Source organism: Ctenocephalides felis, unplaced genomic scaffold (genome assembly GCF_003426905.1).
Source record: "Ctenocephalides felis isolate EL2017-DRISC unplaced genomic scaffold, ASM342690v1 CF-g0.4_SCAFFOLD_01604, whole genome shotgun sequence".
NCBI classification, from domain to species: Eukaryota; Metazoa; Arthropoda; class Insecta; order Siphonaptera; family Pulicidae; genus Ctenocephalides; species Ctenocephalides felis.
In genome coordinates, this window is record NW_020537758.1 from 37,156,302 (window position 1) to 37,171,016 (window position 14,715).

General features: G+C 25.6%; 1 protein-coding gene across 2 annotated transcripts in view; it reads left to right on the top strand.

The window, feature by feature from the left end:
• Positions 1 to 14,715, top strand: part of LOC113372261 (carbonic anhydrase-related protein 10-like) — a 448,128-nt gene that overhangs the window by 431,549 nt on the left and 1,864 nt on the right. Inside the window, exons 10-13 of one of the 2 annotated variants that reach the window (XM_026612587.1) lie at positions 5,546 to 5,683; positions 7,448 to 7,493; positions 9,834 to 9,880; positions 10,146 to 10,194. In XM_026612587.1, the coding sequence (XP_026468372.1) occupies positions 5,546 to 5,683; positions 7,448 to 7,493; positions 9,834 to 9,850 (201 nt within the window). In that variant the 3' untranslated portion in view covers positions 9,851 to 9,880; positions 10,146 to 10,194. Of the gene's footprint in view, positions 1 to 5,545; positions 5,684 to 7,447; positions 7,494 to 7,605; positions 7,804 to 9,833; positions 9,881 to 10,145; positions 10,195 to 14,715 lie in introns of those variants that run through there. The other variant, XM_026612586.1, reaches the window with a different exon arrangement.

Sequence of the window (14,715 nt, forward strand, 5' to 3'; positions counted from 1 at the left end):
AATTACAATTTAACAATTTAACCTTGTTTGCAACATGATAAATAAAATTTTCAATAAATTTTAGAGTTTACCAAACGGGGAAATAGGTGGTATTATTTGAAACTTGTGCTTATAAATTTAACTCTATTTATAAGTGCATTTAATAACCGTTATAAAAATTACTGCAGTAATAAATTATACTACTTCATAAAATTTGCTGCGATTTAATGCGCCCATCAAACTCATTCACTAAGGACTCAATAAAATATTTATTAAAATAAAATAAATAAAACTTATCGTTTTAAGAGCGCGAATTTGATAACTTCTACTATCTATAAATGCATTTTAATAAATATAGAAAAGATCGTATTAGAGTATTTTTTGAAATCAATAAGTCAGATAAATATTGGGCAATATGGATAAAAATAATAATTTATCAAGCAATTTAGTGCGTAGTTGTTAATAATTTGAAAATAAATATTTTATTAAATGTTATATATGAACAATACAACACTCCGATAATTATTTTATGTTGATATAAGTAATCCACTAAATTTAAGAAAGTATTCACTGCATCAAATTTAATCAATAGTGTTTCAATATTTGCCCAGCTTTATGACGATATTCTAAAGTTTAGAAGATCATCTTTGGGAATTGATAACAATTTAAACTATTCACGAAATTACTTTCAATATACAGGGTGTCCCAAAATTTGACGTCAATCCGAAACTGGGTGAAAAATTAGAAAGTAAATTATCTCAGCTTGTTTGAAAATTATCAGCATTTAAGTGTAACCTAGAGCTTTCGTAAAATTTTGACTATTTTTTAGTTGTGGTTAATTTTCATGTTCATTTAAAGTTTGGAATCATTAATAACATTTTTAGAACCACGGCAAAAAAGAACAACAAAACTCTAGAGCACCCCAAGTTTTCGAGAATTACGCCTCGTTGGTGAATTATGAATTTAAAATTTTTAAAATCAGTCGACTATGAGAGACTATTCTTTATAAAAAATATTCTAAAATGTGTTAGCAAGTTTAATCAAGTATTGGTTTATTCAATCAAAGTTTTTAAATTGTAAAATACATAATAAATTTACTAATGAAAATTTTCGAGTGAAAAAATAAAACCCTAAAAATAACACTATTAATCTTTATAAGTGTGTGATGTAGCATTTTTTCAATTTTTTTTTGGTTAGGCCCAAAAGTGTGTGCTATGTTCAAACTTGAGATATTGTATAGTATGGATATTATTCTTATTTTGGATATAATATAAATGATTGTACAACTAAATTAAATCAATTCAGTCAGTCTGTGAACCCAAATATGATCGTCGAACCATTCGCCTAATAGATCTTCGTACATGCATCGCCGTTGAGTAAATCATGAAGTCCTGGCACCGGGCGTGCTAGACAATTCCGTTGTGCTTTTGATGGGTATATTTGCACGCCAAAGGGGCGGCTATTAATCTAAACAAACATTTGCAAACTATACCTAAATACTCAATATTCCACAACTAGAATCGAAAGATCATGTCCCAAGATAGATATGGACCAAAAGAAATTTGATGATCGGTCGTATTTAAACTAGCAGATCTATTTTTGATTACTCGAGTAATATGATTCAAATCTACGAAAAATATTTCAAGTGAATGTAATTTTGTGTACTCTGACAAATGCTCTTTGGTGCATATCAAACATCTATCAACACCGACGTAAAAGTTACTTTTACATCAGAAGATTGCACTCATGGTACAACTTGCAGACATCAGAAAGTTGTACTTATTATAATATAATATAATATAATATTATAATAATAATTATAATAATATATTATAATATAATATTGTTATTTGGCAACAGATCTATTTTTGGCTACTCGCATATACAGAGCTTTGGGACTGTTATTGATATAATCCAAATCTTCAAAAAATATTCCAAGTGAATGTAATTTTGTGCTTTGTGACAAATGCTCTTTGGTTCATATAAAACTTCTGCTTACACAGACTTTAAATGTACTTTTACATCTAAAAGTTGTGCTTATGATAAAATTTACAGACATCAGAACGTTGTACTTATTATAAAATTGTTATTAAACAATTGTGCGTTTTGAAGATTAGGTTTTATGTGCAAAACGTCTGATCAAATAGCAAATACATAGCATTGTGACAGTTTGTGAATACTAACTCATACCATCACAAACTCGTAACATAGCAATAATACAACATTTTTATTTTGACCAAAAATGGGCTCCTAAATTTCGTCCAATCCCATAAATTCTTAATTATTTATTTTATTTGAACAGCATTCTGTAGTTGTTTTATTTTTGCAATATCGAGACCAATCTAAATTTACTTGCAACTAATCCTTTTTTCTTAATATTTGTCCACTTGAGACTTGGTGCCACCATATCTAGATATCTACTTATCTTTACCATTCATCGCAATTCAAAACCTTTCAATGGTTCTTACGAAACTTCCTGCAAATCTCGGATCTCTGCAAATGATAACCTGAGATATACCAAGTTTCAAAATGTTCCTATTCGTTTTTGGACCTTCTAAAGGCCATAGTCAAAGCAAAAGGTGGTCATATCGAGCAAAAGTGAATTGTTTTTAAATTTTATATTATTTTTACACATTTTGTACTTTAAATTTTAATCGAGTAAAAGTAATTTTCCAAACTGAATTTATGACTTTTTCAATTGGTTACACTTCGAGTGCCAGACTCTGGAGTACTAGATATTTGAGTAACTTTTAACCTGTATTGACTGGATTCAATTAGGATTAAGAATTTCTTGCCCATTGATGAAAATCAGAAATTAAATTATATTTAAACCCGACCGGTTATAGCCCGATTTATATCGTATTTGAACATTTTATTTCGCCAATTTTCCCGGAAACATAATTCGCTACAAAGATTTATATTATCAGGCAATCTGCGTACTTGGATAAACATCCTAAATGCAAACACAGATATTAGATATGGAAACTTCATCAGTATTGCTTATTGATCCTTTAGATGTTTGTGTAAATATGTTTACATCATTTTGATGCTTGGCATATAAATACGATCGAATAACGAGATATTCGCATTATCAGCGACTAAAACGCGTCCGTGCGATCCGATTCGAACGCTTTGAAGCATACTCGAAAAATACAAACGTCGAATTCAGATATTTTTAACGTTTTTGACACGGTATACACTTTACGAATGGAATTCGATATATAAGGTGAATTTTGAATTTTGTACGTGATTTGACCGGGTACATAGTTTTTATCGGCATTTTTAAAATACTGTTTGATACGGTCATGACACAGATTTGGCTCATTGGCTATTTTGATGGCAGGTTTCCATTTAGCTCATTCCTGTTTGGACCAGCAGTAAGAACTTAAGAGTTATGTCAACTGTTGTGATGATACTTCTTGACTTAGTCGCTTTTTTGAGAAGACACCTAACTGGTTGGTCTGTCTTATTATGGCTACTTGAACTTTCAAGTATAACTCGATATCACTAATTCTTCATCTCAGTTTCTCAGCATCAAACTTCCTTATTGCAGAGCCTAGGACTTTTTTCTTTTTCTAAGCTAGCATAAAAAAGATTTCATACAACATGTGTGAATAGTCTCATTTATTAAAATCGACTTAGATTATGGATGCATTTTAACTGAAGCATATTCTTGACAAAGATGATACTATCACCGTTGCTCTGATAGCCAAATTGATAGCCAAATTGTATCAAATTGTTTAGAAATAATTGGCGATATTTTTGCACACATAGACTACATACGTATACTAACCATCATAAGTTCTGAGACTTATATGAAGTAAATATTAGATGTAGTTTTTTTTTCGCTATAATTTATTTTTGTTAATCTTAATTATTTGTTAACTTTGATCTTATTATACAAAAAATACATTAAATTGAATTTAATACAAAACAAAATTAAAATAAAATAGAATAATAACAGTGATACAAAAATAATAATATAAGCAAAAGTTTTTGGTTACTAATTTCATTTGAAGCTATAAGAAACATTTAAGGAAGATACCATACTTATTCTATAGATATGTCTATTTAGTAGCAATAGGAGAAAGCCCATAAAAATTTAGTTAGAATGTAGATTACTTAATCAAATCTTCTACAAATAAAATAGTTAGAAAAAAATTATGTGAAAACGTTTTATAATAACTTTGAATTTAAACATTGCTATATAACATTGCTTAATTATTTTTCAAAGTGATATCATAAGCTAGTGTAAAATTTATAATGAGAAGCTTGAAAAAAGTTTTTATGTCAAAAGTGCACCCCATTATAGTTTGATTGTCCCTATTGTAGATTGATAGATTTATATGTTATGTACTTGTTTGAATGTTGAGTTAATACTGATCTTATTTACAATTAGATGAGATTTTAGTAGAAATTAATTTACAGAGTTTTAATATTTTTATACTATTTTTATTAGTTCATTTTTAAGCACAAACGACTGCCCATTACGCTCTTAAACAATCAAATATTGGCCTTTGATTTACTTGGGTTGAGGAGTTCAAGGATACTAATATCTGAGAAAAAAGGGTTGAAAGTAGAGGGACTATTTATGGTGCACTACAATATAAGGAATTATTTCATACTTCAAAATATTGTAATTAGATACATTTAGTTTTATTATTGCTATCCTGTACGAAGAGTATTAAAACAAATTTAGTTAATTTTATTAGAGCAGTGTTAAGCCTTAGGTGTAACTCATGTAGTCAAAGATTATTTCAATTCGAGACATTTTGAAAATTAAACTTTGCAAAAATTGCTCTGGTGGATCATGAATAACATGAAAAATTGATGTTAGATTGAATTCAATAGTTTCTACTATTAGATCCCTTGAATCGTTCCTGTACTATTTTTTTACCAAACTTTTGTGTAAACTTGATACAAATTGATGTTAACCACTAAATATTGTTTAAAAAATTGAATTTAATATGAGATAACGAGGTTTAGTGCTATCAAATAAATCAAATAAATATCCATTACAATGTTGAAATTGACCTTTAACTCAATTATGATCTTCGATCGCGCAACATAGTTGACATTTACTTTTTATATATCTATAAATATAACTATATATAAAATGTTTTTCCAGTGAAAATTTCCAGTACGTAAACTTTTGTCGATGGTCATAATTCATTATTATTGCCTTCAGTCTTCCAAGATGGCGACTAATGGATATTGGAAAAAAAGAGTTATCTTGAATTACGAGGAATAGCCCGTTGGCCACACCTCAGATGACCTTGTATAAAATCAATAATTTCGTTTCGCCTTAATGAAGCAGTCTTGAAATTAATTTTTCCATATTCATGATATAATTGATTAGATTAAATACTCAAAATTCTCGAAATCAACTACTTTTTCATTATGAATAGTTATAAAATGGCAGTAATTGAAGCATATTCCATACAGTAGCAGATTAACATTAAGTCAACAAATAGATTTGTATTATGAGTGATCCAATGAGTTATAAAATACATACAATAATTAATTTTTTCAAATTATTTATATACATTTTTTTATTTTTTTTCAGTTGCATGGTCTGAGAAGATTAATGCAAGGTGGACCAGAACACCCAAAAGCGCCACTTGGAAACAATTACAGACCTCCTCAACCTCTTTGGCACAGGCCTGTTCGGACAAATATAGATTTCAAAGTAAAACACACGCAAGTAAGTGCATATTATTATTATTATTGACAAATATTTTTGGTGAAAATTTCAAACGCTAAAAATGTCGCAATTTTTATAGATTTCAGCTATTATATTTGATGATTCTTTCTCCTCATCATTACCCAGGTATATTCCCTTTTTTATATTCTACAAATTAATAGCTTCTCAGAATATTCTCAATTAAACATGAGTAATCAAATATCTAAAATTCCTTGTCATGTGGGTATTTCTCATTAAACAAAATATATGCAAATATCTCATAGCTTAAATTATTACTGATGGATGATTGATGAGAATTCCATATAGATTCCTTTTAGGATAACATGTGCGGGTAAAAAAATTAGCATTTTATACTTGATTTTTAACAATACTATTGCAATTTGTTTTTAGTCGACAAAAATATTATCAGTGCATATAAATACACATTTCATTTCAATAAATTGTTACTAACGAACAAAAAATTTTCAATTGTGAAAAACTTTAAAATTAAATGGAAGGACTTAATTTAGAACAAGCGTTTCCAAGTTTAATTTCAAAGAAAATTTTAACCAAGCTGTATGCGGATTTATTTCTTACTTTCAAATACCTTACATCACAGTTCAAATATTTACTTGTGTTTCGATTTATTCAAGAAGTGCATTGGTAAATGTTCAAATGAGAAATTTCCAAAGTTGTTCCTCTTAGGTGTCGCAGTAAATTGGATATTTTTGTTCGATTTAACGTTTCGCTATTTACGCGTTTGCCAGAAAGAATTCCATAAACTACTGTACAACATTGAGTTAAATTCTTGCATCGATACAATCTACTGAGTTATTGCCAAACTTTATGCACTTAAATGCATACAAATGCTTTTAGAATAAATTGCCACATTTTCACGGGAAAACGGTTAAGATATCGATTCACAAAATACCTATAGGAAAGTATGGGGAGTTAGGAAAGGGATCCAATTTTTAAGACATACTGATTCAGAAAAGTTATTTTCTATCATCCGATTTTTTTCTAAATTGTTTTATTGATATGAATTGACGACCTAAACCCAATATGTAATTTTTCTACATTAATTTATTTAGTATTTTAGATAATTTATTTATTATATATGATAAACGTAGAAAAATTACATTTTGGGTTCAGGTCATCGACTCATATCAATTAAACAATTTAGAAAAAAATTGAATGATAGGAAATACGTAAAGATATTAAATTTAACATAATTTTGATACTTAATCCTTTGCTAGAGATTCTTAGGATGCTTCGATGCATAAAGATGTCATCATTTAATTTTTTTTATATTTATTTAATACAAGTGTTGCCGAAAATTGTATAATTTAATTTATTTCATAATTCTTGCAATATGAACACAATTTATGTTTTATACATATTAGTGGTTTTGTTGGAACTCTTGTTATAAAGAGTACAATTTGTCTATTTTTTACCTGACTAATTTATCTGGTAAATCAATTCAATAATGTTTCAATTTTTCTAATTTTAAAGAAATTAACTCAAACATCAATATAACAAACTTTTACAAAAAATAATAATAATCTTTCTCTAAAAAGTGCTATAAATGTGCTTTTCTTTAATTTTCTCTTTGCGTTTGTTTGGTATAAAAAATAAGATATTTTCACTGTTATTCTAAAATCATGTTAATGATAATGTACTGATAGAAGGCAAAGTGGTAAAAAAAAAATAAAAAATTGAATATCATTTTTGACAATAGTTTTTACTTTATTTCTCTGATACTTAGCAAAATAATATTTGTTTCAGGGAGGAAAAGTCTGTCCAACGATGTACAAAGACGTTCATTATAGAGGTAAATATTTTTCATCCAAATTTTGTATATAATTATATATTGCTATCACTAATAATTATTTTAATATCTCTAACATTTTCTCTATATCTTTAAATTGATTTTTTTCATGCAGCAAATAGTTGGAAACAGCATTGAGATGGTGTTTATTGTGAAAATGTTAAGTTATTGGTGACTAGATGTCTACAGAACATTAAATAATTATTTAAAATAAAAAATATGTAAAGTTTAGTTTAAGCAATGTGTATTGAATGCGTTTTAGTGAGCTTTTGATAGTTTCAGTGACATATGTGAATGTTCTAGTAAGAAAAATGCTATCGAATGCCGAAATATATGCGAAACTGTACAAAATGTGTTAGTAATACTATTGAGAATATATTTAATTATATATATTTTAATGCAGAAACATAACGCTTATATGCTAAAAATATAAATAAATTTATTAAGGAATTAAAATATTTAATCCCGAAAATTGCTCCAAATTTTTGATTATGGATTAAAAGTCATAGTTTTTTCTTAACGGTTGTCTAATCCTGTGTTTTAACATTAACGATGTCACTTAAGATTTTTTTTAAGTAATAACTGAAAACTTTAAAAAAATTATTCTAACTCTAATTAAATTTAATTTTCAAATATTCAATTTTATTTTACTTATTAAAGATGCATTCTAAATCTGACGAGCAATATAAATACTTTGATCACCACCAAGATTCTTTAACTTTTAAAAACAAATCAAACTAAATTATTTATAAATATTTTTTAGTTCACATTAAATCAGAATGTTCCAAAAATTTTCTTTACTAGCTTTAGTATAAAAGTATAATATAGTATCGCAATGTGTGTACCATGTTTGTTATGTGATATAACTATACATATATGTATATAAAAGTGTATATACATATACTTTCAATTTAGGGCAAAATATAAAACAGCTAAACATATCATGAATTCAAGAAAAAAATTGCTATTAAAAATCTTCTAGGCCAAATGACTTTTTACTATGGTAAACAGATGCTTTATAAGTAGATAAATCTTAGATAAAACTGTACATAAGACTATAAATATAGATTATGAGGAAACTATACTAAAACTTCTTATACTGACGATATTCTTGTTAATTTCGAGTTTTATAGATAATAATGGATACATACATTTTACTAATTTGACGAAAACTAAATGAGAAATTTTCTGGTGGAAAATTAAATCCTAAATTATAATTCATCATGTTAGCAGAACTCAGAAAGTTATTAAACAATAAAATAAAAAAATAAATAAAATTTATTTCAACAAAAATTTACTAATGAAAATAAATTTAATCAAAAATAAATTTATAGTTTTTGACGGCTATAATTCAGAAAAGAGAAAAAATAGAGAAAGTTTTTCCAAATTTTACAAATGTTTTAGATATATGTTGTAACATAATTAATATTTTATCTACCCAATCAATAATAACTTATATTAACATGTTTTATTTTATCTCATTTTTAATCAATTATAATACTTCATGGCGTTCATTATTTAAATATTTAATTAAAAATATTTTTAAAAAACGTGAATCTTTGGGTGAACAAACAACTATATAAAATTAGGTTTTATACTGATACTTCCTATACTATTGTTAATTGGAAAACAAATTTCCTATTTTAATAAATAATTATACAACATTAAATAAAATAACTATATTTCATGGATATCTGTATCTCTTGTGAAAATTATCATAATTCAATTAAATTGATTATTTTTATTTTTCAAATTATTAAATGTATGTATTCTATATTAAAATAAACTCCTGCTAGTTTTGCTATCCTGACATATCGTGGTTTAACTAAATTAAAGCTATTAATGAAATTATAAGAAAAAGTGTTACTTAAAAATGAATGCTATTCTTGAAGTGGCATTTCTCAGCAAAATTCTTAAGCTTTTAGATAAATCTTAGACTAGTGTATATATGTTTATATGAAACTTGGAATATATTATATGAAATAGAATAAAATGGTTATTAAAACCATTGTAAATTATTGATAAATGCGAGAAAATATTTTCAATCAAATGTTTTAATGAAATCTCAATATTGAGGAATTGAGAAAGAATTGAAAAGATATTTTTCAGTTATTGTATAACTGATATAGTCTTGTTATTTCCAAAAATCATAATGCTTTCCTTCTAACCATACTGAAAAATTATGTTTTAATTTTCTAAAAAATGCTATTAAATTATTTTGCAATGATTTGGATGTCAAACTGTAATGTAAATTGGTATTATAAATTGCATTATGTATTATATGACAATCCTCAAATTATAATGAAGTTTTATTTATTTTGTTTTTTTTTTCTTATATTTCAGCTAGATATACCACATAAACATTTGTGCATTCTTCTGAATTCTTTAAGGTACGTGGTATTCAACTACTACTCTTTTTAACTTCATAGATTTTAATATAAATTCAATTTTATTCTGAACGTTGTCAATAAATAGTCTGGAATAATATCAAATTGAGTGAAATAATCTAAATTTCAAAAAAATCAATTAAATGAATTTTAACAAAATTATCACTACTAAATGTAAACTGGTATTATAAATTTCATTATGTATTATATGACAATCCTCAAATTATAATGAAGTTTTATTTATTTTTTTGTATTTCTTATATTTCAGCTTGATATACCATATAAATTTCACATTTATGCATTCTTCTGGATTTAAGGTACGTGATATCCAACTAACTATTCTTTTTAACTTCATAGATTTTAATATAAATTTAATTTTATTTTGAACAACGTTGTCAACAAATAGTCTGGAATAATATCAAAAATTAAAATGATCTAAATTTAAAAAAAAAAACAATTAAATGAATTTTAACAAAATTATCACTGATAAAAATGTATAAAAACCAAATGATTTATTTCATTTTAAAAATTCTATTTTAAACAAATCATTTTGCAATCGATGTATTGATTACTTAATACTTTTTATCTATTGATTCAAAAGAACCTACCTAACGTAATAAGAGTTAAGTTAAGTGGCTCATAAATATTCTTATGTGTCATAATATTTGAATTCGCGAATACTGTACAGATGTCGCAAAAATTTACTTATTGACGTATGTTAATAACAAATATAAGAAATTTTCAATTGGCGTACGCTCTATCTAAATGATTATATTAAGAGCTAATACTATTAGAGATTCATTTTTTATTCATTTGGAAGCATTGGCTCTCTTGGGTGCAAAGAAATTCGAAAAGGACCACCCTAATATATATATATACTAGCATACCCAGCCTTGCGTTGCAACGGCCCTTATTAAAATCCACCTGATTGAAATTTGAATCCGTTTGACAACCAAATTTCAAACCCTTTGTTATAAAAAAATCATATCAGTCCAAAAATAAATAAAATTTGGATTGAAATTTGAATATGATGGATCAATCCTATTGATTAGTGTTTTTAGTGTTTACTTAAATAATAAATAAACTGAAATAATTAAACATTTGAATAAATGAGTACATTACAAAATGTATAATGAATAACCAAGCGTTTTTTATAAATTTGTTATATCTTATTTGGTATTACGTCCTAACATTTTAACATGTTCTACGATGCTTTATTTAAAAATGGTTTCGCATACTATTGGTCACATACTATTGAGAACTTGCTATAAGCCTTTAATATTTTCTTTGAAAATTTTCCATAAATTAATGATTAGACAGTCATCGATTTCAATGCATTTTTTTTAATTTGTGTTTTCTTACAAAACATAATATAAATTTCCGACTATAAATTCATATTCATACTATCCTTGAAACTAACATAGATAAAGTTCTGAGGAATTCGAGTTCAAATCTATGTTTGATTTTTGTCACTTAGAAATTTAATATAATATGATGTGATATAATATTTAGTTTTCAATCATGATTTATATTAATTTTGTGATGTTTACCTGAATGAACAACTTAAGCAAATTAAATCTTAATCATAAATCAATTTATTCATAAATTTCCCGGAATATTAACAAACGTCATTTTCGGCATTTGCTTCAAATTCGTAACCGCCCAAATTTATTTAAATTTGATAAATTTTATCATTCTGTATCTTAAATATGATTTGTAATATAAGTTGGAATAATTAATGTATTTGTTCTTATTTGAATTCGTTAAAAATATTAATTCTTTTGACCTGTCAAAATTTTGTTTAAATTTATAAACATTATATATTTCTATTATTTTTAATATAGCATTTTACCTAATTTGGATATGACTGTTGGATATATTATAATATTTCTGTTCCTTTTTCAATAAGTATTAAATAATATATTTTTAGAATTGTAAATTTTTTTTTCAGAAATCATAAATTGTTTTTTCTCGAAGTTTCCATAAATATTGACATTTGTCATTTTAGTGTTTTGTTTTTTTTTTGTAAATTTCTGTCAAAATTTATGGAAAATTATAAAAAATATAAAACTAAATAAATATTTCCTTCTTGGTCGAAATTTAATATAATATGATATAATATATTTTTCAATAATGTTTTGTATCTACAATATTGCCTATAACAAAACTTGGAATAATTAATGTATTTGTTTCGTTAAAAATTCAATTTTTCTGAACTGTCAAAATTTTGTTTATTATTAATATTAAATTTAATATGTCGTTTTTTTATTGTGATCTATTATGTTTTGAGGAAGTTTTGGTATTCGAATTAATTTCGTAAGCAAATCAAATGAATATAAATTATAAATCTATTTATCTAATAATTTGTATAAATATTGTCAAATGTCAATTCACGTTTTTTTAATGTCAACTTTTATTTAAATTTATAAACATTGATTTTTAATTAGATTTAAAACTATAAACAGTGATTTGAATATAGCATTTCATCAAATTTAAATTTAAATGTTGGATATTTTTATATATGTACATGTTTTTGAATTTTATTTTTTGAAATGTCAAATTTTTTTTTCAAAAATTATATATCGAAATTTCCTGAAATTTTGACATTTGTCATTTTAGTGTTTTGTTTTTTTTTGGTCATTTTCTGTCAAAATTTTTAGAAATTTATAAAAATTATATATTTATATTTTAAATTTACTTTTCAAAATTTCCTATAACCTAAGTTGGATATATATGCACACGGGTGAGCCAATAAAATTTAAAATCGGTCCAGTAGTTTGGGCGTCCATCGCGAACCAACATCGTGACACGAGATTTATATATATATAGATATATATATATATATATATATATATATATATATATATGTATATAAATATATATATATATATAAATATATATATATATAAATATACATATATAGTACATATTTAAATAGTCAATTTAGAAGCAAATCGCAATCGCACCAAGACTAAATTATTTCACCACTTCGCCAAGACTAAAAATTGATTAATCAAAAAGTTGCTCGTGTTGTATTTAATATGTATATGTATTCAGTTGCATAAATTTTCTACAAAACAAATATATGCAAGTTGGTTTCATTTGCTTTTATACATGCAGAGAAAAAAAGAATAAAATCATCATGATTCTTGATGCGAAATTGCTTCGTATAATCAAATGCGGCCAGTGCGAAACTTCCCTTAATAGTACTTAGGTGACACTATATTCTCGTAAAACAAAATAGGATTCGGCGTGCCTGAAAACATCCTAAAAAAACGAAAAATAAAATAAATAAGCCGACACGACCGTTGTGGTCATTGTACTGGAAGCAGAGTAGATAACCAAAATTCATTTTTATAGTTATGGACAAGCAAAATAAAAAATTTTAAAAATAATTTTTCTAAAAATATATATTCGAATAGGTATTTCATATTCGTAATGAATAACTAGCAATTAATACTATTTCACATTAATTTGTAACCAAATAATCATATTTTTTACAAAGTTTTTGTCGTTTTATTCCTGTCAAATATTTAAAGATATCTATCAGATATCTAAATATTAAATTCATATATTTGCTAATTGTCTTAATCATTATTTTTGTTTGGTTCTAGGAATATTATGTAGGTTAATAACTACTAACTGCAATGACCGAAAAATGGTCACAGATTGATCAATGCTCGAGATTGTTTGAAAGCTTCTTAGCGAGCTTTTCCATAAATAATTGCTTTGTTCAGTTTGACGGTTGTGCTGCAACGCTTTTATTAATGTTTTGATATAATTAGGTTGGCGGATTTAATTAAATATCGATAATTTGCAATCCAATGATGATTTTATTAGACATCGATATTTTTGATACACTTTTTTGCTTATGTATAAAAAATCATGCCACACTTAAATTAAATTTGAGTTAATTTGCTCCACCTTGCGAACTACACGGATTACCTCAGCTGGATGGTGAATTCTGGAACGCCCTGTATATTATATATTTCAACTTGATTTTTATTCCTATTTTATTAATTTAATTTCTACGGTTTTAAATCAGTATAACTTTTAACCTTGTGCAAGAATTTTCAGCTTGTTTTTAGAAACAAAAATCTTGCAGCAACTATGAATATTATAAAATTACTTTCCTTTAAGTATTAATTATGAATAAGCTTGACAAGAGCTTGAAATAATATTTATTATTATTGATTACGGGTTGCTTATGAATACTTAAATAAATAAATAAATAGGTTTTAATTTTAATTTTACTGCCTACTAAACCAAGTCAGGTTTCTACATAACATTAATCAAACAAATAACTATCGTACTATGCTTATCAAAATTCGTAGTTAGTTCATAATTTTAGGGATGTGTTTTTTCCTATTTTTCTAAAATTTGTCAACAATTTACAATACTTAAATTTAGTAATATATAAATTTTGAATAAACAGATAAGAGAATGATTACCTTCAGTCCGATTTCAAAATTCTTTACTTTTAATATTTAAATCATGATCAAAGAAAAATCTCGAAAAAGATCACCTTTAGTCAGATTTCAGAATTCTTAACAAACAAATAAACATGAGAATGATTAATATAAGTCTATTTTTAACATTCTGTTCCTTTATATTTAAATTTCTAGAAACAAACACAAAAATGATTACCTTTAGCCCGATTTCAAAATTCTTTATCTTCTTTACGAATTTCGAACGCAAGAATGATTACCTTTAGTGCGTTTTCAAGATATATTTTATATTATAAAATGTATAGTATTTAAATAAATTCTCAATCTAAAATCTAAAATGCAACATGTTGTAATATAATTTACCAGACAACACACAACTATCTGCAAACA